General features: G+C 39.9%; 1 protein-coding gene across 3 annotated transcripts; it reads left to right on the forward strand.

Annotated features, from left to right (window-relative positions):
• Window positions 1-371: 371 nt before the first annotated feature.
• On the forward strand, window positions 372-23212 carry LOC135464225 (tudor domain-containing protein 7B-like). Of its 3 annotated transcripts, XM_064741728.1 has the most exons (16): window positions 372-477; window positions 5061-5180; window positions 6788-6922; window positions 7800-7887; window positions 9885-10103; window positions 10928-11028; window positions 11877-12029; window positions 13966-14061; window positions 14288-14406; window positions 16130-16232; window positions 17061-17216; window positions 18524-19267; window positions 19856-19933; window positions 20932-21042; window positions 21571-21688; window positions 22050-23212. In XM_064741728.1, exons 1-16 carry the CDS (start codon window positions 385-387, stop codon window positions 22262-22264), a joined length of 2649 nt encoding a protein of 882 aa, XP_064597798.1. In that variant the 5' UTR covers window positions 372-384; the 3' UTR covers window positions 22265-23212. The 3 variants fall into 3 exon arrangements, with proteins under 3 accessions (XP_064597798.1, XP_064597799.1, XP_064597800.1); XM_064741729.1 differs by lacking the exon at window positions 19856-19933; XM_064741730.1 differs by lacking the exon at window positions 17061-17216.
• Window positions 23213-25972: the final 2760 nt, after the last annotated feature.

Below are 25972 nucleotides of genomic sequence, written 5' to 3' on the forward strand. Positions count from 1 at the left end.
TGTCTTTTTCTTGTTAACAGGAATGAAGCTACTGACACATACATCGTGTATCCCGCAGCCCCGAAGGTAGACATTCCCATGGCGGCCTTGTTCACTGTACAGTAAGTGTCTACTTTCACGGAGTACCATCTGGTTTTGTCATTACTTATCACCGAACTTTAGTCATGTCTCTCCTGTCCGTCCGTCCGTCCGTCCGTCCATCCGTCCATCCGTCCATCAAATTTTTGTACATAAATTTTAGTGAACTTTTGGTTATCAGTGCTTAATTAGCGATCCCATTAAACCTGGGTCTCATCTTCAATTATCGACAACGCCTCCACTATTTCTGATGTACACATGTTGACATTTTTGTCTCTGTTGTACAGAGAGCGAGTAGCCGTATACATGTCTTACCTTTCGGGGGATGGACATTTCTACCTTCACCGAGCCGACACGGATATAGACAACATCAACGAGGACATACAGTGCCTTAGCGAGGTAAGCATACACCGTGAGGAGTAACTCTGTGGGAAGAAAACTTGACAGGGGTAATTCATCTAAAGAAGGCATTAATATCTTGCTCAGAAGCGTATGGATATTCAAACCTGGTTTTATCTTTAATCTGGACTTTCACTTTCTCTCGTACAAGGTGAGACCAGTATTAAATTTTCAAAGTAGGATGTGGGAAGGTCTGTCAGCAACTTGTGGATGGTGATGGATTTCCACGGAGCTCTGCCTGGTTTCCTCCCATCATAATGCTGGCTGCCGTTGTGTAAGTGAAGTAAAACACGAATCAAATACATAAAAACATTGAAGCGAGTGAACAATATCACAATCATTGTGGCAGTTAGTTTGCTAATTTGCCTGCTCGTGGAGATGAAGGAAGTGTCTTGGTTGAACATGTTACTAAGACATTGCTTGCCTCTGGTGAGAATTCATGATTCGTCTGCACTATGTAACTTTGACAATTCTTTTGTATCCAAGGGGGCCTCCGTGGCTCAGTTGGTTAGCGCACTAGCGCAGCGTAATGACCCAGGAGCCTCTCACCAATGTGGTCGCTGTGAGTTCAAGTCCAGCTCATGCTGGCTTCCTCTCCGGCCATACATGGGAAGGTCTGCCAGCAACCTACTGATTGTCGTGGGTTTCCCCCGGGCTGTGCCCAGTTTCCACCCACCATAATGCTGGCCGCCATCGTATAAGTGAAATATTCTTGAGTACGGTGTAAAACACCAATCAGATAAATAAATAAATATTTAAATTTTGTATCCAAATGGTATCCTGTTACACCACAAACAGGCCAACTGAATCAACAGAGTCAAAGGGGCCAAAACTGTGTCAACATCAGCCTTGATTGACTGAACCATATTATCCCTTCGAAATCCTAAACTTCCCTTCATAAATATGCATGAGTCATGGCCCAATTAGATTCTGCGTCCAGCACAGTATTTACTGATGCTGATTGGAGCTCAAAACAACATGTTATCTGGCTGTAGTGACAAGTATGTGATGTGTGGAATAAATATGTTTTCTTTAAGCAGACATAGAAAGACACAAAGAAATAACTGCCTGCATATGGATTTTTTAAAGTTTAGAGGGGAGGACGGTCATTTTGGGGCAAATAGGCATGGTAAAATTAGGAATTAGTTGTGAAACAACAACACCGGCTGCATTGACTGTTCAACCTTGTTGGCCATCACCGGTATTTTCTGATAGAACACTGACTTTCCGCTGCCTGTTGGTTACGATCTGCTTATTGCTGGAGAATATAACATACAGTGCAGCTAAGTCAGTTGTTTATCGCTCGTAGAGCGCTCCGAGATATTGAATAACACTCCACAGGCGCGTGACTAACCCGCTACTGGGCTGTGTCGGAGATCTGCGGAGGAGCACAGGATTATCATCGGAAGGAGTGAATATAGTTTTGTCTACAGACACATCCTTGTTTGCAAGCAAAGGTGCAGCCTGTGTTTCAGCTATTTGAGCATGTACTAGCCATAAAAAGTGGAAAGTTAATCTTGCAATCTGTAGCTTACCTCTTGCAAACAAAATCAACTTGATTATAGGGTGTAAATATGCAATCAAATCATCGACGGTCATCACACTGATTTTCATATACATTTATATTTATGCCATATAGAACCATGCAACAGATATTTTATAGTAAACTGGCCAAATCTTTGCATAAATTTCACAAACCAGTGCAACTTTCTTGTGAATAAAGCACGTGGAATATCGGGCGATTCTCACTTAGGATATCGCCCCAACACAGGTTGATAGCTGTCTCTTGTGGCCGTGCCTCTGTGTGGTCTTTGCACTGAGGTCTTATCATTTCTTACGTTTGTATAAAGGTGACATCTAAATAACATCAGGTATTCATATTGCAGCAAGGATCATGTAAGCCTCATATCAAAAGAACTAAAAACAAAAAGACCACCCAAAACATGCATCTTCAGATCAGAATCAGACATCACCAGGCTGCAGACCTTTCACTGTAGGCTACTTTCGGTTGACGGACATGTAGGCAAAGTCGCAGCAATCGTTGTTTTCAACAAGTAACCTAAAATGGCTGGTGTTTTTTTTTTTATTTAATCGGACTGGTGTGTTTATTAGATTAGGCTACATCAGTGATTGTTTATACAGACATGTTCAGTTGCTGACTGAATTGCAACCGAGGAAGTTGTACATAGGTGGGATTTACATCAAAACAGTGAACTCAGCCCCAGCAGCCAGATTTGAAAGATTAATTTATTCCATTTGTTTCCATTGATTTTCAAAACCATACAGTGTGTATCAGTTAATAAAGTTTGTCACTTGTGAGTATTATTTACTTACCCCAATAGAACATGCCTATTGTTCTTCAAGCCTGGCAAAGGGACACAACTGGACACAAAGCTTGCTTGAGTTCTTCTTGCAGGCCCTGCCTGATACTTCCGAATATTTTAATTAAGCCTGGGATTAAGACAGACCTCTATATCTTTATCTCAGATTAAGAATCCGATTTTCTGTTGCTTCTTATTGAACACCCATGATATTTTTTCACACAAGTATGGTAAACACCAAAACATTATTGTCCAACTGAAGCAAAAAACCAACTTATCATATGTTCAGCCTGAAGGGGATAGTTCAACAACTGGTTGACCTGTATCAGTATAATGGCTTGGGCGGGTTGGCGTACTTGCCTTCGGTAAGGCGTCTCAGTGAAACAGCACTAGATAACAGAGCGGTGGAAATCTATCCTGCAATAAGGAGGCGCATTACATACACTCTGAGAATTCCCTCGTCGTCACATGACTGAAAAATCGTTAAGTACGATGTTTAACCAAGCACTCACTCACTCACTCACTCACTCACTCACTCACTTATAATCATATGTTTATTGATACACATGTAAGTTATTCACGAACGTTTTGCCACAGCTTTCATTCTCGTTCACAAATAGAATTTGATATCTGAATTCATCTGGGTGTTGGTGCAAATCATGTATTGTTTGTAAGCATAAATTAAAGTGGAATGAACTTCATGCAGGCATTTTGTAGTAAAAGAGAGTCAGAAAAGAAAGTATTTAAGGTACACTCTGCCTGGTACGCAAAAAATTCGAATAAAGTGTACTGGTGCAAATAGGAAATTAGTATTTCTGTTTGTGCGAGAGATAGCGTTTGAAATAATTGTTTTCTTTTCCCCTCGTGTGTTTGCTATGTGGTTTCTTTTCCTACATGGTTTTGTACAAACTACAAATTCTCAGTATTGTCAAGACTTGTCCTGTATCATATCATTGTTTTTTTTTTTTACCACTTCTCTACATGGAAATTCATCTTGTAATACCGCAACGTTGTTGCTGAACGGCGTGCCAGCTTCAAAGTGTCAATTTGGTGTTCTAAATCACTGAGTGGCAGATAGCTTTGCGCTGCCAAATGACTCCCACAACAAGGAAAACCTCCTGTGGAAGAAACGAAAGTTATTTGTCCATCTTTTAACTTGTTATCAGAGCTGAAGACTGAGCTAGTTTTGGTAGTCGTTGGTCTTTCAGAAATCCTTCAAATCATTCAAAGAACTATATTTTCCGACGTGAACTTCCCATAGCCACCGCATAGACCTACCGATGCTCAGCCATGTATGTGCAATCAGTCACAGTGAATGAATCTATTGACTCTGCAGGCGACTGTCTGTCTGCAGACCCTCTACCAACTCTCTACAAGACCTCTACGATCGCACGTATCTCCTGGCTGGTTTTGACATTTAGCCTGAGCTGTACTGTATATATATATATGTTGTCAAGAAGTGAATCAGTTCAAAGTCAGATGCATTTGCTTCAAGACAAGGAAATACACTTATAAGGGACAATCAATGGTTGGCAGAAAATCCCCTGGCAGAAGTATGCGGGCGGCAGTGCCATTTGTTATCGAAAGAGTCAGTTTCTGAACGTTCTTATATGTACCATAAAGCATGGGTGATTCCGAAGCCTGGAGCACAGTATCAGCCTTGCTGGCAGAAAGATGGTTATTTTGAATGTTACCCATGTTATTTTGAATGTTGCCCATGTTATTGTGAATGTTACCCATGTTATTTTGAATGTTGCCCATGTTATTGTGAATGTTACCCATGTTATTTTGAATGTTGCCCATGTTATTGTGAATGTTGCCCATGTTAGTCTGAATGTATTTCACATTTTTGTGAATATTGCCCATGTTGGTCTGAATGTTGCCCATGTTATTCAAATGTTGCCCATGTTGTTGTGAATGTTGCCCGTGTTATTGTGAATGTTGCCCGTGTTATTGTGAATGTTTCCCTGTGTTATTGGTTATTGTAAATGTAGCCAGTGCTACTGTGAGTGTTGCCAGTGTTATTTGCCAGTGTTATTGTGAATGTTGCCAGTGTTATTGTTAATGTTGCCAGTATTATTCTAAATGGTGTGAGCGTTATTGTGCATGTTGCCAGTGTTATTCTAAATGGTGTGAGCGTTATTGTACATGTTGCCAGTGTTGTTGTGAATGTTGGCAGTGTTATTTTGAATCTTTCCTGTATTATTCTAAATGTTGTTCACATTTTTATGACTGTTGCCCATGTTATTGTGAATGTTGCAGACTGCTTCACGAATCCCAGGACCTGAGCTGACACCAGGAGACTACTGTGTCGCCAAATATACAGCTGATAACACATGGTGCAGGGCCCGCATCTTACAATACGTCCCTGGAACAGACACGGTGGGTAGACTTTGGCCCAGAAGCATCTACCGGGCTTCTTATGATTTTAAGTTTTTAATTAAATGCCCATTCTTGGATGACAGATTAAGCTTTGTTATTCCACTCTTGTATATTGGGCTATCACCTATGAATTGAAGGCTAGACTTTTTTTTTTCGCTCCCTAGTGTGAGGTATGGTGTGCACATTCTTGGATGACAGATTAAGCTTTGTTATTCTACTCTTGTATATTGGGCTATCACCCATGAATTGAAGGCTAGATTTTTTTTTTTCGCTCCCTAGTGTGAGGTATGGTGTGCACATTCTTGGATGACAGATTAAGCTTTGTTATTCTACTCTTGTATATTGGGCTATCACCCATGAATTGAAGGCTAGATTTTTTTTTTCGCTGCGTAGTGTGAGGTATGGTGTTTAAATGCACATTCTTGGATGACAGATTAAGCTTTGTTATTCCACTCTTGTATATTGGGCTATCACCTATGAATTGAAGGCTAGACTTTTTTTTTTCGCTCCCTAGTGTGAGGTATGGTGTGCACATTCTTGGATGACAGATTAAGCTTTGTTATTCTACTCTTGTATATTGGGCTATCACCCATGAATTGAAGGCTAGATTTTTTTTTTTCGCTCCCTAGTGTGAGGTATGGTGTGCACATTCTTGGATGACAGATTAAGCTTTGTTATTCTACTCTTGTATATTGGGCTATCACCCATGAATTGAAGGCTAGATTTTTTTTTTCGCTGCGTAGTGTGAGGTATGGTGTTTAAATGCACATTCTTGGATGGCAGATTAAGCTTTGTTATTCCACTCTTGTATATTGGGCCATCACCCATGAATTGAAGGCTAGACTTTTTTTTTTGTTCGCTCCCTACTGTGACGTATGGTGTTTAAATGCACATAGCAAGTGAGCTGGTAGGAATCTCTGAATGCGTGGTTTTTGGTTACAATTTACCTGTCTAAAAAATAATTTTAGTATTAAGGACATTTCAACCAATAAATTTTGCTGTTCTGTGATTCTTGCAGATCTAATTGTTGTTTACTTTGTAAACTAAAAATCGCCATAATCCCTCAACCTTTCTGTTGAAAGTTTATGAACTGTCACTTAATGATTGAAGCATCTGACAGCAAACTATGGGAAAAAGAAGGAAGAGAACTGGGTACTCCAAACTTTGTCAGTTTGAGTTGTCTCCCCTGTCCGAAGAGTACAGTGCAGCATATGAATCCAAATTTCATATGAATCACAACTTCTCTGGCAAAGGGCCTTCATTGGCTTTCTGTCCTACATGTAATTCATTGGCTGTGCTACTTCCTGTCCATCGTGGCAACGTTGCAAGCTCGATGAGATTAAAAAGATCTGTTATTCGTGAGACCACTTGTGGTAACAAAGTACAAGTGCCTAGTGACAACCTTAGCCACAGTTTGAAGGCTCACAAGTCTTTGGACGTCTCTTCTACGTTTACTAAGCAGTAGTGTGTGATTAACCAAGCCTGTTTCATGGCAAACGCACTTTCATTTCCGTGATTTCCGTGATCGCTCCGTGAAATTCTCATAACTGATTCAAAAAAGGTTTAAACTCACCTACATTGTGTTTTTTTTCCTCTCTCGCCACTAGGTGGATGTGTTGTTCGTGGATTATGGCAATGAGGAACAAATCGCTCTCCAGTCTATCCGCCAGTTGAACCCCAAACTTTCCTTTCATCCTGCCCAGTCCATCAAATGTGAGCTGTATGGGGCAAAGTCTTGGCAGGTCAGAATTATATGAATCATTACTATCAGTAAAATGTTCTTCAATTTCCTAATTACAGCCTCTGATGAAATAATTTCAAATTTTCTAACCTCAGTCTCTTACAAAAATTTTCTTAATAATTTGTTCATTTGAACAGATTATGGGAGGTAGTTCCGTTTATAGAGTTTGTCATTCCAAAATTCTGACCGCAGCCCAAAAATTAAAAATTTCCCAACTTCTGCCTATTGCAAAAATTTCTGTGCCTCTGTTTAAGATGAGTGGTGGGAGCTAGTCCCATTTACAGGGCCTGGCAGTACAAAACACAGATTACAATATTGCACAAATAACAGGTTACATTCATATAGAAAGGCCATGCATCTGTTGTCGAATTTCCTACCCTCAGCTTGAGACAAAAATGTTCTAAAAAATTTCCTTAATTTAATCCCAGCTGCTTTAGGGAATGTCCTGAATTTGCCTAAAACCAGTAACGGATAAAAATACTTTCAAATATCCTTAATTTATTTTCTCACAAAAGTATTCTCAAATTTCCTTATCCAGACTGAATTTATCTAAGACAACTTATCTGGTACCAATATGGTTGACATGTTCAAATCTGACTGAATCCGGTGCTGCCTTTCGTCAACCGAGATGGCAAGTTTCAGCTGATTTTAGAGGCCTTCAGGTTATTAAATCTTTAACCAGAATTGCTAAACTAACCATTTTACTTGTGGTGTAACAAGAAATTTCAGCCGATTTTGATCGCAAAGATTTTCTTCCCAGCATGAAGCAGTTTGTTAATTGGAGAGGTGTAAAGTTTATTCAACAATTTGTCAAATTGCCAGCAAAAACCTCTCCCATCATAGCTGTGTATTTTGTTTTGTTTTTTTCTTGTATTCAGGGTGATTTATGGAGTGAAAAGGCAATTGAGAAATTTGCTGACGTTTGCGGGAATGTGGAACTAGTGGCTCTGACTATATCACACTCAGGTATGATACCTTGGCTACCTTTGATAAAGGATATTACACAAGGAATTTTGTTCACACAGGCATTGTTACTCACAATAGAGCACATAACTACAAATCTTCTGTCAGTGAATGCTTGAAAATCAATGTAGTATCACTATTTAGGCCTGTAAATAAATACGCTTGATTAGAAAACACCGTTTCTGAGTAATTGTTAATTCTGAGAAGCATCGTTGGGTAGTAGCACATGTTCAGTTCAGTTGTCGTTGTTGTTGTTGTTCATTCACGATGCTGTTGTCATGCCGCAGCGTGATCTTGTAGGGTTCTGTTGATCGTGCCCTCAAAGTTTCCTGTGTATAGTCTATTGGCGGAGAATTTATATTCACTAGGAATTTCCAGTCCCCCTTTCTCAGTATCTGATTGCCTTTTCTTTGTCAAGGTGGTTTTGCAGTCGATAGTCCCTCCCAACTTAATAAAAAAAAAAAAAAAAAAATTCTTGAAGCATGTGGCTCACAATTGTCTGCCCCTTTCTCCCCGGCTGCAGTGGCATATGGGTCCTACATGGTAACAACATCTCAGAAAATATTCAGTCATTCATTCTCTCATGGATTCCATATTGTTCTATTAACGTGGTATCCTTGTACCGCTTAGGAAAAGTTGAAAACGGGCATGTTGTGGAAATTTAGATTATGGCAAAGTTTGTATGGCACCTATATATATAGTTCACAGACTTCTGACTCACAGTTTGATATCAAGCCAACATAAATCGGCTATTCTCTTCCAAATCTGTACCTTCCGTCTTGGCATCATGCTGATCAATAATTAATGTATAATGAAGTCGTTAATCAAGCAGGTTGCCGTTTTTCTAAGTGCGTAGATGTGAATGGCTAATGCAATAAGAAATTATAATACAGAACTGTATATAGGAGCTATATTTGGTCTGAATAACAATGCCTTCTTCTTGATGAACAAAAAATATAACATCATGAAGTAAACTGCCAGTATGAAAGAGAGCTGAATGCTTAAAAGTAACTCATGGAGCCAGTTTGTCAAAAAGTGTAGTGTTTTTTAATACTGGTGGGCTACTGAGCCATATTTCATTTTTAAGAATTGCTTTATATATGTGATTGGTGTTTTACGCCATATCAAGAATATTTCACTTATTCGTCTGCGGTCAGCATTTTGGTGGGAGGAAACCTGGCAATTAAAGGAGAAGAAAATTTAAATATCAAACAAATACCATTGAAAAGAGTTTGCATTTCCTCGCAGGTGCATGCCATAAAAGAAATTCTGACATGTACCTCAAGTTTATAAATTATAAATAAAGGTAAATTTTATTGGATAAAGATGTAAGTAAAAATGAACAGCAGGAGACCTTTTCACATACCATATGGAACTCTTTGATAAAGGATAAGCAATTCTTCGTTCAGTTGCACCTGGTAGATCAAGGCAGTAAGTAAACTGCTGTTTGAAACAACAACAACACAAACTTACCAATATGTATGGTACCAATATGTATGTAAACCCGTATATATTTCAAAAGGCTAGCGTATGCAAACTAATGTAGGATACAACTATGACCCAAGAGGGCCCGTGATCACCAGCAGAGACTCCTGGAACTGTGTGCCACGTGCCTGCTGTGATCAAGCTCACTGTTTGGTGGGGATCACATGACAATAAAGGTATTTGTTTCGGTCGAAAACTGTCATCGATTCATCTAATTCATCTAATGAACAACATATTCATATCTTTACTTCTCCAAAAGAACTAGGAGAGGAATGTGATTCTTTGCTTTCAGCACTACTAATAACTGTCCTGAGAATTAGAAGATTTACGGTATTAGAACAAGGCCACAATAAGTACAGAGTAGAGCCCATGTTGTCTATGACAATTCATTGGGTTACCCCTACAAACGTATATTTTAGGACGGCCTTAGATGTCACAGACTATATACCCACAAACCTAAGGTCTGTGCTAAAGCCTTGGTATATTGATGACTATTTTTTATTTTACACCCACAGATAATATGTGTGTGGTGGAACTGTATAATTCTGGGGGAGACGGGCAGTCTATAAACGAGCTCATGGTCCGACAGGGATTACTCAAACCAACGGCAGAGAAACTCCTGCGCTTAGTTCCCGAGAAGACAGACAAGACTACAGGGAATGGAGAAATGACAGAGACAGAAGAACATCAAGATAGGGAGTTGCCGGCAGTGACACCTCCTCTCGGTAAACCTGGTAAGCTTACCTCCTGGGACAGTGAAGCCTGGTCACTTCTGTCGGTGCTCTGGCTTTACTCGTTTTGATGTAGGCCTTTTTTTTTGTTTTAACAATAAGAGATGGTTTGTGAAAACTTCTTATCTTCCACCTGTATGCTGTGCATATAGTTCGATTCATTAAAGGATGGAGTAACCTCATGGACTCTCGTTTCCCTCACCCATACAAGTGGTCTCCTCAACCCATACCAGTGGTCTCCTCCACCCATACAAGTGGTCTCCTCCACCCGGATAAGTGGTTTCGTACTCCCATACAAGTGTTCTCCTTCACCTATACAAGTGATCTCCTTCTCCCATACAAGTGGTCTCCTCCACCCATACAAGTGGTGTCCTCCACCCATACCAATGTTCTCCTCCACACATGCAAGTGGTCTCCTCCACCCATACAAGTGGTCTCCTCAACCCATGCCAATGTTCTCCTCCACCCATACAAGTGGTCTCCTCAATCCATACCAGTGTTCTCCTCCACCCATACAAGTGGTCTCCTCCACCCGGATAATTGGTTTCGTACAGATATACAAGTGTTCTCCTCCACACGTACAAGTGATCTCCTTCTCCCATACAAGTGTTCTGCTCCACCCATACAGGTGGTCTCCAGAGACATTTCTTGAGTATGGCATTAACGTATGATAAGGAAGAAAGAAGAAAAAAAAAGAGGCTTGTGTTCCTGAGCTGTAGCATTCCTAATTCTTCCAAATTAATAGTCGTAGTACCTTAAGAGCTTTGTGTTCAGCAGTATCGTCTGTGCTGTTCAAATTAGTTCAATTTTTATGAACCCTTTTGAAGGACCTCTCCAGTTCCCAGACGAGCGATACTGGGATGTCTACGTCTCCTTCCTGACCTCCATCAAAGACATCACCTTCAGACTCGTTGGGGAAAATTACTCTGTGAGTACAATAAAAAATCATCTGACAAAAGTGCCAGTAAAGCTGAAGGCCAGAATGGATAGGTTGCGGCCATTTGGTTTAAAATGTTTATTTCTCAATTGCTCAGTTTAGTCTTAAGACTCAGAAAGAATATGTTTTGAAGTAGTAGGGTAGCAGTATGTTTAAAAGACCAGTCTTGCATTGAATTTCTTGGAGATAGCGTCCCTAACACTGATATAAAATGCATGTATACATTGAACTCGCTTTGTGGGTAAATATGTGGACATGTTACATGGATAAGTAAGTCAATAGCTCGCCAAGGGCTGATGGCTTACTCCCCATGGTCTGGTTTCCTCCAGCCATAAAAGTGAGCAGCATGGTATAAGGAAATTTGCCAGTCAAGAATATAAAACATAAGGTTACCTTTAACTGAAAGAACTTGTTATACACTGGAATAAATTTATTTATTTATTTGATTGGTGTTTTATGCCGTACTCAAGTATATTTCACTTGTACGACGGCGGCCAGCATTATGGTGGGTGAAAACCGAGCAGAAACCCATGATCATCCGCAGGTTGCTGGCAGACCTTCCCACTTACGGCCGGAGAGGAAGCCAGCATGAGCTGGACTTATACTCACAGTGACTGCATTGGTGAGAGACTCCTGGGTCATTACGCTGTGCTAGCGTGCTAACCAACCACTGGAATAAATAATTTTAACATAAAATTTTAAAATTCTTAATAATGAGTGGTTATGGCTTAATGCCACATCAGCATGTTGTGAAGAAATTATGGATGTTTGTTGAAGTAAAGTCTGAAGATTATATATATATAATATATATATTTGTCTTCGACATTCTTATATTTAAGGTCAAACTGGAGGAGCTAGAGGTGTCCTTGAAAGATTGTTACAGTTCTGCCGCTGTCACTTCTGGGGAAGAGATTGTCGAAGGCTCTGTGTGTGTGGCCAGTGTGGATGGTCTGTACCATAGGGTCAGGGTCCTCAACAGAGAAGGGAACAAGGTGAGGGAGAGATTGTGAAGAGCTATGTGTGTGGCCAGTGTGGATGTCTGTACCGTAGGGTCAGGGTCCTCAACAGAGAAAGGAACAAGGTGAGAGTGAGATTGTGGAGGGCTCTGTGTTTGTGGCCAGTGTGGGTATCCTGTACCATAGGGTCAGGGTCTTTAATAGGGAAGGGAACAAGGTGAGGGAAAGGTTGTGGGGGGGGCTTTTTGTGTTGCCAGTGTGGATGTCTGTACTGTAGGGTAAGGGTTCTCAACAGAGAAGGGAACAAGGTGAGAGTGAGATTGCTGAAGGCTCTGTGTGTGTGGCCAGTATAGATGGTCTGTACCATAGGGTCAGGTCCTTAACAGAGAAGGGAACAAGTTGGGGGAGAGATTGTGGAGGGCCCAGTGTGTGGATGGTCTGTGTCATAGGGTCAGGGTTCTCAACAGAGAAAGAAACAAGGTGAGGGAGAGATTGTGGAGGGCTCAGTGTGGGTAATCTATACCATAGGGTCCTCAACAGAGAAGGGGACAAGATGAGGGAGTGATTGTGGAGGAGACGGTGGGGATGATCTGTGCCATTGGGTCAGGGTCCTCAGCAGAGACGGCAACAAAGTGAGATTGTGGAGGGCTCAGTGGGTGTGGCCAGTGTGGATGGTCTGTACCATAGGGCCAGGGTCCTCAACAAAGAAGGGGACAAGGTGAAGGAGAGTGTGGAGGGCCCAGGGTGTGGCCAGTGTGGATGGTCTGTACCATAGGGTCAGGGTCCTCAACAGAGAAGGGAACAAGTTGAGATACTCAAAGCAAAGAGACCACATCAGTGGCCTAGTGGTTAGAGTGTTTACCTCCAAGCCGGAAGACCTGGGGTCAAACCTGGGTCAGGTCACACCAAAAATGTTGCCGTGCAAGTTTTGTTTCATGTCTGGTGTCTTTGGCATGGTGCTTCATTGACGGCAGCACTTTGGTGGCATGCACTCGCCCTGCCACGAGAAGACATGGTATATGTATATGTACCTCCTACTGACTCTTCATCGTCATATTCAAAAAATCTGTTCAGTATTATTATTAATTATTATTATTATTAATTATTATTATTAATTATTATTATTAAGTATGTTAATCCCCAAGCGTACATTTGTATACATGTTCAAAGAAAATAGAAAACACAGTCTGAGAGATAACTAGAGGTACATGCTTTGTAACAGAATGTAGACTCTGAGGAAACTGTGAACAACTTTGTAATGGCATACTAGAGAAGAGATAATGTAACGGCACGCTAGAGAAGAGATAATGTAATGGCACACTAGAGAAGAGATAATGTAACGGCACACTAGAGAAGAGATAATGAATGCAAAGCCTCTATGGGATCTTTGAAAGTGAATTTCTTGACTAGGAATGACTTGCACTGGGGCAACCTTTTGCAAGCAGGGGGCAGTAAACTTCCAAAGAAATCAGTGTTGAATCCATGGCAGGCAAATGGGGTGATTAGGGGTAATCCTGTTTGTCTAAGATGCAAGATGCGCACTCTAGGAGGTCTGATGTGTGTCAGGCTCTGAAACGAACTTTTTTTTCCAAATTTAGAGAAACCCCAAAGAGAAGTTGAATAAAGCAGGCTACGATTTTGGTGGCATTTGTCTGCTTGTCTGTCTATCTGTTTGTAAAGCAACATCATGGGACATGGATTTTGATTCAAAAGCTTTAAGTCAAAATGGCCAGTTCATTAAATTTTGGTGCTGATTTGAATCCAACAACATTGTAATGATTTTTCAGTAGTTAAGAGATCATACAGAAGCACAGAGTAATTTCCCTTATTTTGTGGTGATAGAATGCATTTGTACACTTTGCCGGGATGGGAGTTTATACTCCTGGAGACGCCTTTGGTGAATTGATGAATAATGTTATCAGTTGTTGGTTAAAATGTCATTTCGTTTGTTGTTGTTGTTTATTTTTGACAGGCAAAATGTTTCTTCCTCGATCATGGTGACACAGATGAGATGGACATTCAGAATTTAAGACTGATATCGGCAGACTTCAACACTTTGCCCTACCAGGTTGGTCGAGTAAAAACATTATTTACTTCAGTTTTGCAAATCAGTAATTATTAATTTGTTAATCAAGTCTACCAGCAAACTGCAGTAGGCTGTGGGTTCCCCCGGGAATTGCGTGGTTTTCTCCTACCGCAGTGCTGGACACCATCGTAGATAAAGTGGAATATTCTTGGGTAGGGTGTTAAACACCAATCAGATAAGGAAATAAATGAATATATGTCTTCTGCAGGCTTGTCACTGTGAGCTGCATGGACTGGAACTGACCAGTGAGGCACTGACAGCTCTTGCCCTGGAAACTTTGCTTAACTACGTGCTTGGCAAGACATGTGTTGCCGAGGTAGTGACCAGGTGGGTGTGTAGGCGTAGTATGTTCTGATGCACAAGTGTAAAGGTGGCAGATTTGTTAATCGCTACGGTGACGCTAGTGTGAAGCAGGAAATTGATCTATTGTTATGCCAAAATTTATTGTTTTGCAACGTCTACAATGTTGAAGTCGATTAGTTTTTACTGTAACGTCGTTCTGTCTTTATTGTGACATCATAATGATGAGATGGGAATTCTACCTCACTGTTATTTGCGGACCGTGTGCAAATACACATATTAAACAGAAATGACCTTTCAAACAACATCAAATGTGTCACACAACACACCGGTCGATACGTTTTATGTTTACAAATGAAAAAAATTTGTGTTTGTTTGCGCGTTAGATTTGCTTTTGCGATTTCTATACAGGTGAACTATCAGAATTTCCTTCAGTGGAAAAAGTGTTATTTCGTACAGTTTATAGATTTCGCTTCTGTTTGTACATATTTGATAGTTTACACCCAGGTGCCATGACATGAAAAAAACAAACATTGGTTTGATGACGTTTCAATCTGAGCTCAGCGGTATGACGTCATAATACATATACAGGGCTATTTTAAGTTGATGTGATTCAGGACATCATACTTATGCAACTTTGAAATATCTGGATCAACTGCAGTGGAATAAACTTGCCGTTGATTGGTCTAAAATGTATGACCTCTGCAGAGAGAGAGAAGGAGAACGGCAGGTAAAAGCTGCATAAAATATGCAGTTTTTGCCTCGTTTTTTTTTTTTTTTTTTTTTTTTCAGTTTTTAGTGTAGAATAGACCTTGTCTTGGTGTTTGTTATGTAATCCAATACCGCTGAACCTTGTTTCGTACCTCGACAAATCCCAAGAAGGTGCGAAACAAGGTTCAGTGGTATCGGGTTACACAACAAACACCCTTGTAACCCCTAAACGAGCATTTGACATCATTAAAATGGCGTCAAGGTCATGCTACCAGGCGTTTGACAGGCCCCCATTGTACCAACTGTTGTTTGAATACCATATTGGAATTGTTGAAACATTCAGTTCTTGTTTTTGAATTAGATTTATCAGATTTTGAACTGAAGCTGATTTAAAATTAAGTTGTGACTTTGGGTAATTTTCTGATTGTGTCACGTCACATCTTGTTGGATAGTAAGTCTTGTACCACATCACGTCACATGATAAGTCTTGTGTCAGGTCATGTCTTGTTGCATGATAAATCTTGTCACGCCACGTCTTGTTGCATGATAAGTCTTGTCTCGTCATGTCTTCTTGCATGATAAATCTTGTATCACGTCATGTCTTGTTGCATGCTAAGTCTTGTATCACGTCACGTCTTGTTGCATGATAAATCTTGTATCACGTCATGTTTTGTTGCATGATAAGTCTTGCATCACGTCACGTCTTGTTACATAATCAGTCTTGTGTCACATCACATCTTGTTGCATGATAAGTCTTGTATCACGTCATGACTTGTTGCATGATGCAGGAATGTTAACATGATTAGACGCATGTGCGACGTCGTCCTGCTGACCTCAAGTTGGGACATCATAAAACAAAATGTTTCCCCATTACGACATCACCTGTGAGATATCAAAATGCAATAACAGAAGTGATATCTAACATATGTAATAACATTTTATCAGTGACATAAATCCTGACGTTTTACCGATGTATAAATAGTAAAATAAATATTTGGGTTGAAGTCTTGATCATTGTCTTCATGTTGCCCTATGACAGCTATGGTCGCCACCACAGTGTTGTTTTGTTCGACACTTCTGGAGAGGAAGATGTCAACATCAATGATGCCATTGCAAAACTAACAGCAGAGGAAAATACAAAGGTAAGAAAAAAAGAAATTTAATTGACCAAAGGTGTATTTATTTATTTACAGTATTTTGCCAGATGTTTAGGAATTTTCAAGTGACACAGTTTGCTTGTTCGTTCACCTGATAGGTTGTTGTAAAGTAGGAATCATTTTTTTTTTTTTTTTTTTTTGTAAAAAGTATCATTTTGAGTTGTTGTTTTTTTTGGCTTTTGAAAATGCAATTTTTAACATACCAGTCTTTGAGTGAAATACATTATTTATTTGATTTTACAAAACCCAGTCTTACATTTCTTTCACCTTTACTTAACTTTTAAGTGTGTATGTCAGTCATAGGAAATTCATCGTTGACTTGCCAGGCATCTGTGGTATGCACAGGGCACTTTCGTGTCCTCTACCTGTTAAATCCTTGAGTTTTATGTGTAACAGTCAAATAAAGATATTAATGCAAGCTTCCACCACCATTCCATATGCTCACCACTAGCAGGCTAATGGCAGATCAATGGGTGGCCTCTTTGAGAACTTTATGGCTTGTACGGGAAATTCATATTCACATTAGGCCTTTAGGACAGAATAAATCAAACATCAAAATCAGAGGAAGGTATAGATATAAAAACAAAACTTGAAAGTCATTTAATTTGTAAAAAATGTGGAATAGGACAAAATGAAAAGATAGATTTCCAGCTTTACTTTTATTCCATTGTTTGATATTTTAGTGTTGACTTGTCTGTAAAACATAAACTAAAATTGGTGTCGCTACATGAGGAATAACGAAGAAAGAATTTACTGTGTGTAAATCTGTAACTTTTGCCTTGTATAATGAATGCATGTCCGTCTGTCTGTCAGTGTGTACAGTTTGTGAAGTCCGGTGGATATCTGCTCATGGGACCATACGATATTCCTACGCCATGCGATGATCAGTTATCAGTCACCTCAGAAAGTAGTTCCATCTCCAGCTCGGGTAGACAAGAAGTTGTCATTGTGAAGCCGAAATTCTTAAAAGTATCAAAATTCAAAAATATTGTGTTATGTTTCACCTTCTGGCTGTAAACAACTGTTGTTTAACCAAGATTAACTTGTGTTTTAGACAGATTTAAAGTTTTAAGCTCAAGTCTGTTTTTTTAACCTCCTCATATCTTGTTTTAACTACACCAAGTCTTCCTTAATTAAGCCATATCAAATTTTGTTATAACCTGTTCTTTTTTATCCTACTTTTGTTGTATCTTTGGACACCAACACTAATTTGATTTTGAGTTTTTTTTTATACGTACAATATATATGTTTTAACCTTGTATTGTTGAGATCATATATACAGTTACAGTACTAATCTTTAACTGTTACCTGGGAGAGGGGGGCCTCCGTGGCTCAGTTGGTTAGCGCACTAGCGCAGCGTAATGACCCAGGGGTCTCTCACCAATGCGGTCGCTGTGAGTTCAAGTCCAGCTCATGCTGGCTTCCTCTTTGGCCATATGTGGGAAGGTTTGCCAGCAACCTGCAGATGGTCGTGGGTTTCCCCTGGGCTCTGCCCGGTTTCTGCTCATCATAATGCTGGCTGCTGCTGTATAAGTGAAATATTCTTGAGTACGGCGTAAAACACCTATCAAAAAAAAACAAAAAAAACCTGGGAGTGGGTCTTGGCCATATGGTTAAGAAGTGCGTGTTCAAACCCAGTCTTAGACTTGGAATTTATAGATTCCTCCCCTAGCGATGTTGGTAGGGCCTTTAAGTGCATAATTGAATGCCGCTCATAAAACAGTGTGGAAGTGATTTTTCAGGCATTCCAGTTTCCTTCACCCACAAAACTGGCCTCTTTGTGAGCAGTATTTTTAGCATCATTAGTGGTGTATGGTGTCTGTCATTCATCAGGAGGAGTTGGTGGGGAGGGGGACAGTTACATACACATTGGATCTGTCCCAAATGGACTACATTTGAAATCTCCATTCTCACTAATCTCTCACCTCCCATCCAAACCAAAAAAAAAACGTCAGATAAAAATAAATTTATTCAGAGACAATAGTTTGTCAGGATCCAAAATGTAGTTCACTGCAGCTGAGAAAACACTGCCAGAATGTCTTAAACTTGGAAGTATTAAAATTTACTTCTGGAGAAAATTAGCTTGCTCCAGTAGGAGATTGTTTTAAGCTCTCAACTTGTACTTATCATTTGCATGTACTTCATGTGTTGTAGTTCATTGTTCTTGCTGTTTTTTATCGTGTTAAATCTTGAAAAAAATATATATACATATATTGAACTTTGAGGATATTTTATGTGCATGTGTTTGGATAAATTGTCCTCGATTTCTTCTTCAGTACCAAATGAACCGTGAGTCAGCATTCAACGATGCAGAGTCTGTGTCGTCCGAATGCAGTTCAACTTCTGAGATGTCCATAACTTTAAAACCAAAGTTCCACACCAAATCCACGACAAATCAATCTGCGAGAAATCCAAATGCTTCAGCAGATTCAAATTTGCTCGCAATAGGTGACCTTCAGTTGTCAGAATCTGGTGACAGTGCAAATTTCTCAGACGTTGCGTCCTCTTCAACGATGTCAAGTCTGGACACGTCACTTGGTCAGCCGTGTTCTATCGAACCTGCGATGTTGCAACAGTTTTCTCAAGGTATCAACCAAGAGAGCATTGTAGGAACAACATTGTCACCTGGCATGTCGCAGGGGAAGTCCCGGCCATCCACCACAGAAGATCGTTCTGATGTTCATCCGGAGGACATGCCCTTACCGGAATCCTGCTCTGATTTCTCCTCCGCGTCCGACTTAGACCAAGGGCTGTCTTTGGGTTCCGGAATGCCAGGAATCTCTTCATGGGACGGGAAAACAAGCGACATCCATCGTAAGGTTTCAACGACAAAGAGTCAGACACCTGTTAATGCTGCTACGAGTTATGCTCCCCAAGGGGCTTGGTCATTCCCTGCTGACATGGACATCTGGGGCAAAGAGTATCTGTCCCTGCCACTCCCACCCTTCTTGCAACCTCCACCAGTTGGACAGTACATGGACGTACGTGTGCGTTGGGCAAGCGATCCAGAAAACTTTGTAGTAAGTGTGACACCAACAGTTCATTTATTTGATTGGTGTTCACCATACTCAAGAATATTACACTTATATACGACAGTGGCCAGCATTATAATGGCAGGAAACCGAGCTAAGCCTGGGAGAAAACTCACCAAGTGACCTTGCCACATATGGCCAGTGAGGAAGCCAGCATGAGCTGGACAATTAAAAGCGATCGCATTGGTGACAGGCTCTTGAGTTAACCACCAAGCCACCAGATATTGATTAGAATCTGTCTGTTCATATGTCCGTCTGCCAAGCTTTACATTTCATGCAATAACTGCTCCAAATGTTGTTTGACTTTTGATAAAATTTTGTTGTACAGGAGGTAGAACCTCAGATCATTGTTGAAATCCCAACTGGACCCATGCATAAGTTTTGCCCATTTAATTTGGTGCTTCTGATTGGCCAGTGGTTTCCATGTAATAACTTCTTCAAATACTGCCAAATTTTGAAAACCACTTGCAGATTCATTTTTTGAAAACCACATGCAGATTCACATGCAGTGAAAACCACATGCAGTGGGGAAATAAATTCTCTGAATTTGATTGATATGTTACTTTGCTTTTTCAGTGCTTGCCGTACAACACCTTGCAGCAGTTTACAGAGTTCACGGAGTCTTTACAAAAATACTTTGAGGAAAATCCCCCTGTGAGTATAAAGAAATATCCACTATTCTAAGCAAACGGTGTTGTATTGTCTTTTGTAGTCGGGGGTGGAGTTGAGAAGGAAGGCTCAGTTTACCAAATTAAGTTTATTGCAATTCCTCACATATGCTTAGTTTATTATAAAGGGATAGACCAAATTTGCAATTTAGGGCCTCTGTGGCTCAGTCGGTTAGCGCAGCCTAGTGACCTAGATGCCTCTCACCAATGTGATCGCTGTGAGTTCAAGTCCAGCTCATACTGGCTTCCTCTCCGGCCGTACGTGGAAAAGGCTGCCAGCAACCTGCGGATGGTTGCAGGGTTCATTTCCACCCACCATAATACTGGCCGCCGTCATATAAGTGAAATATTCTGAAGTACGGCGAAAAACACCAATCAAATAAATAAATAAATCAAATTTGCATTTTTGATGGTCAGCTCAGAAAGGTTCATGTGGCCAGACTTGAAAGCCTTTGAAAAAGAAAATGAATTCCCTACCATGGAAATCCTTGGAAAATTAGCCAAATCATTGAAAAAGTGTAGGCATGGAAAGTCTTTGAATACCAGTTTGGGCTGTGTAGACCTGAACAGTCCTTGAATACGTGTTTGCGCAGTGTAGACCTGAAAAGTCCCTGAATACCTATTTGATCTCTGTAGACCTGAAAAGTCCTTGAATACCTGTTTGAGCTCTGTAGACCTGAAAAGTCCTTGAATACCTGTTTGAGCTCTGTCCTTGAATACCAGTTTTAGCTGTGTAGACATGAAAAGTCCTTGAATACCTGTTTGAGCTCTGTAGACTTGAAAGTCTTTGAATATTCAGTTAATTAGCCCCAGTTCTAGAATTAAAGTTAAAATAAGAATTGGTGGCCAAACATATCGGAAGTTCTTTTGATCTTTTTACATGTCCCTTTGTCGCTTTTTATGCTTAGCAGCACGTCAGAAACCTGCCTTATGTATTTATCTTTGCTTATTTATTGTTGCTCAATGATATACTGTTAATTTCAGGCTCGCACCCCGCGTATGGAGGAGATCCAGGCGGGCCATCTGTACGCAGGTCGCCAGTGTGGCACCTGGTATAGGGTCATTGTCAAGGACTTCTTACAGGACACAGACCTGGTCAGCTATTCTTTGTTAAAATCTAGGCTAAAAATTTATTATTGTACTGTTTCAAATAATAAGTAATTAGAATACATAATGAAGTGAAGTCTGAAATAGAGAGGTTCATTTCCCAGGGTTAGCTGTATAACTTAGGCACCAATTTTGATATGCACAGTGCTCAATTTCATTATTTTTATATACACTTTATGTAAAAAAGAAAGATATGAAAATATGACAGTCATAGAACACACATTATTCTGTATTTGATCTAAAAATTTCGTACAAAAAAGTGTTTTTTACTGGCAAATAAAGGTCATAAAGTATTACTTTGAGCTGAAACTCGCATTTTTCCAGTAGTATATCATTTTACTTTTCAGACAGACCTCAGTTTTCTACAACAACAAAGACAGGAACATTTGGTCACATGAAAACATAGGAAACTCACTCTCAGCTCTATTCTCTTTGTTAACTTGCACATGCCCTAAACACCTTCCAGATTTCTAATAAAGTGTTTATTTTGTTTTGTTTTGTCTTTCAATCCAAAAGGTATGTATTTTAATGGCGGATATTGGAGAGTTTGATGTGATGTCCCTGAGTGATTTGCACCCTTTGCCCCTCCAGTTCTGGAGAATTCCTTTTCAAGCTATCCGTGCCAAGTTACATGGTATGCTAATAATTATCAGTTGGACACAACCACAGTGTAGGGAAACATGCTGCAAGTTAAATGTTTTAAAAATCCTTTAAAAATCTATGTTATAAAAAACGTCCACCTTAGCACGGAGAAACCTTTGACTATTTACTTCTGTAGATGAAATTCTAAATGAGTCAATGCAAGTATTTCTATATAAGGGGTTTTTTTTGCAGACTTGTCAAGAAAACGATTTAGTATTTGACTGTGAAAAAGTGTTTTGTACACAGTTGATAAAATGGTTTGTTTTATTGTGTCTGTTGTCTTTTATTCTAACTATGCAGTTTTTATTTTTGTCGGTCTAAATTTACTCAAATTCCGATCTGCATGTTTAAAGGTGTAACCTGCGCAGCGTCCAAATCCTGGTCCGAGGCAACAAAGTTCAAGTTCCTGGAACTCGTTCTCGACAAAGACTTGGTGGCCATGGTCCAAGCCAAAGATGACAGTGCAGGGGTTGTCTCCCTTGATCTTGTTGACACCTCGCAGGAAAACCAAGATATTTGCATTAATGATATCTTCATCTCCAAGCTCCTTTCCTGGACTGACAGCTAAGGCGTTGCTCTGATAAAAACAAGAAAAAGTTGTACATAACTTGTAATCAGATATTGTATGTGTAATGAAAGAAATCCGATGCATTGTAACCCAAAAAAATTGATACGTTGATATATTGATACATTGGAGTGGAAGTTTTCACTCTTTTCATTTTCTCAACGTTGGGTGACTTTTGGATTCATACCTTGCCTGGCTGGGCAAAATTAAGACTTGAAAAATTATTATGTCAGTTATTACACCTAATGTTGTATTGTGAATATTCATGGAGATTTATGTGATATAAGGAATGGTATTCAATATTACTTTTTTGTTTTGGACTGTGAACAAATACATACATTTATACAGTTGTCCAGCAAATCCTTTAATAAGCTGTTAAAGCCTTAAGAAAATATCATATGGCCGTTGGATCTATTCTTTCCCAATTTAGAGTATACACACGTAGCTCTGATTAAATGTTCCTAGGCATGAAACTTCTAATTTTGTTATGTGAATGATGGGGGTTCCATGTGTTTGTGACGTGAATGATTAGGGTCCCATGTATTTGTGACGTGATTGAATGGGGCCCATGTATTTATTACGTGGATGATTAGGGCCCATATATTTGTGAGGTGAACGATTGGGGTCCATCGATTTGTGACAGAGGATTTCAACTGTTGAATTTAGAGCATGAACTTAATGTCATGGAAACAACTTGTGTGGAAAGGCAACCTCCAAGGGTGTGTTATTGTGTAAATAAGTACAGTGAGTTTGCGTAAATCATGATGGTCCATGGAAAGATCTACCAGCAACCTGCGGATGGTTGTGGGTTTGCTGCCATCATAATATGGGCTGCCATTGTGTAAGTGAAATATTCTGAAGTACGGCGTAAAACACCTGTCCATTAAATACATTAAATTAATGTGCTTGTGATTAGACATCAATGTGGAACTTGCCAGTGCCAGTGCCAGTGCCAGTGCCAGTGCCTGTTTGAAATTTGGATACCCAGTTTCTCGTTACTCCGCACTGCATACCCTGGGCAATTCACACGCCAAGTGAGAAGACAACGGATGAACGATTGTGATAAAAGAAAGGTTCAGAAATTCAAAAGACTGAATTTCACTTGTACGTAAGGATTTGGGCATGCATACTTGATTCTGCTTGCTTTTTTCCACTGGTGCAGTTAAACATGTCGTTTAAGACCTCTGTATTCTGGTGACAACATACAATGACAAGACTTTTATTAGACAAGGAGTGTGGACTGTCTCGGATCATACAAGCAGAACATGACCATGGAAATCTCAAGTTCAAACTCAGCTCATGCCAGCGTGAACACAAGCCTTCACTAAAGTGTGTCATGCTAAGCACAGTGTTAAGGTTTGCTACCGTCTACTTTATAGTTTGTACCACCCATAAATCTGATCTGGCCATTGTGTGAAGTGAAATTTTGTTGTACATGTACACTGGCTTACATATTCATCTGTGGCATGACATCATACTTTGCCCCATCTGTCCAACCAAACGACATTTCAGAGACTTACTGAGACATAATTAGCACAAAGTAGACTTTCATCCTGTATGATTGTAATGATCTTGGTTTGATTTTAGTGAGTCATTATCAGTGTGTATACTTCTGAGTCTTCGTGATCAGATGTGAGTCAGCTGACGAAGGTTGCTGAATGATTTTGCCTTACAATTGTAGTATAACCATTGATGAATTGGTTAACCTGTGTTACGGGCAGAATTCATTTAGGTAGCTATTGAGGAGTCAAATGATATGGCCCAAAGAAGTTCATATTGCCAGTGAAGAGTTCAAATACAAGGAATTCTTAGCTTGGAATCTAATTAGGAATACCAATGTTAATAGTTTGTGTCCATTCTTGGGACTCTTGATGTAGTCAGAGGTGTCTGGTGTTGGCTCCAGCTGATCAAACCCTGTTTAAAAGCTGTTATTGCCACATGAAAAATAAACTCTGGTTCAAAAGTTTTTTAACAGGTAATAATTCATTCATTAGCCATTTCATGTACCTGCCCGTCGATGATTTGGGAATGCTCCTTGAAAATGCATTAGCTGGTGTTGTGCATGCTTGATTTTTGTAGTCCACTTACACATCCCCTTTTTTGTCTCGCTCAGATTCAGCAAAGGAGTTTGTCAAGATACTTCAGTTTAGTTGAAGTCCGAATGAACTGAGTGAGGTTTCCGAGGGTTGGGTGTTGATGCACCTGGTCATACCGAGCATCATTCATAGCTTTTGAGCATGCCTTTAGAGTGAATAGTAGATAAATACACATGGGAATTTGATAATCCTTCTAATCTAGGCATTTATTAGGACACTGAACAAATGGTATATTTCGCTCTGCGTCTGCAAATGACCTTCAAGAGCCTCGCATGTCCCAGACCTGCAGATGCCAGAAGATCTACACGGTTTGTATTTTCGTGGGGGAGCTGGGAAATCTGGCATGTCATCTTTTTACTCGGATCAAACCACTTGAACTTTGTTTTCTGAGCGAACATTGTTTATATACTTTCTGTGAAATAACCGATGCCATTAACAGCAAAACGTACTCCTCAGAGCTCGATGTTCTCTCAAAGTTGTCTGGTACGTAGATCAGAAGGCATTTGTATGGTAAAGTTGAAAGCCGGGTTTAGCTAATTTAATGACATATATACACGAAAGTACACGTATTAATTTTTCTTGAAATGCCTGTGCTGATATGTTGCAAACTATCTTTTTAAAAGTAATCTAAAAAGAGCTGGAGTGGCCGGCATGGCGATGTCACCCGCCGCGAGCACTTTGCGGGAGACCCCTGATCTACCCGCTTACTTTCATTGTGTCTCAATTAGCGAGTGTGTAATTATTGAAAAGGTAAGGTATCCAAATACTGTCAGGTTGAGATGCCAAAGAACTCTGCTGCTGAGTGGACACAATATGTATTTTAACTGAAAGAATCTTTAAAAGTGCTGGAAAATAAGCCGCAAGTCATTAGAAAGTCATAGCAATATATTGTCGTGGGTCAGAAATCTGAAGTGTTTGTAAGTATGTATTTTTCCGGAAAACAAAGGTCCTGGGAGCTGGAAGTCCGTGAAAAATATTGATTTTCATGGTTCAGAAAATGCAGGTTGGAAAGTTCTTCAAAATACTGACTGTTATAGGTTGGAAATCTGAAATTTATATATTTAGCTGGAAAATAGATGTCATCAGGTCCTTGAAAGTCCTCACAAATAATGATTTTCACGTGTCATAGATCTAGGGTGGAATGTTCTTCAAAAATATTAACTGTCATGGGTCAGAAGTCTGAAATGGGTCAGAAATCTGAAATGTATTTGAACATGTAAACGATATTTTCGCGGGAAAAACAGAGGCCATTAAGTCACTAAAAGTCCTTGTAAAATATGGATGTATTGACATGCAAGTTTGAGCAGGGAAAGATGTCACTGATCAATATAGTAAATGAGCACTCACAATAAATAAGAACAAAATTCCTGAAAAAAGCTCTCCATGTCTTCTCCACAACCATTGTCTTACTTACAGAGGGCTTCCCGTAGCGTCTTCAAATATGCATCTATTCAGAAGTTGAACTTACTCGCATAGAGGATTTGTATCCAGCATAAGCATGTCAAGATTAAAGTTGTCCAAGCACAAAAACCAACATCTCCCATGTACAGATTTTTCTTCAGATATACTCAGAACCTGAACTTACTTACATAAAGGATTTGTGTAATCTGGTTTA

This window comes from Liolophura sinensis, chromosome 3, assembly GCF_032854445.1.
Source record: "Liolophura sinensis isolate JHLJ2023 chromosome 3, CUHK_Ljap_v2, whole genome shotgun sequence".
In the NCBI taxonomy this organism is placed as follows: domain Eukaryota; kingdom Metazoa; phylum Mollusca; class Polyplacophora; order Chitonida; family Chitonidae; genus Liolophura; species Liolophura sinensis.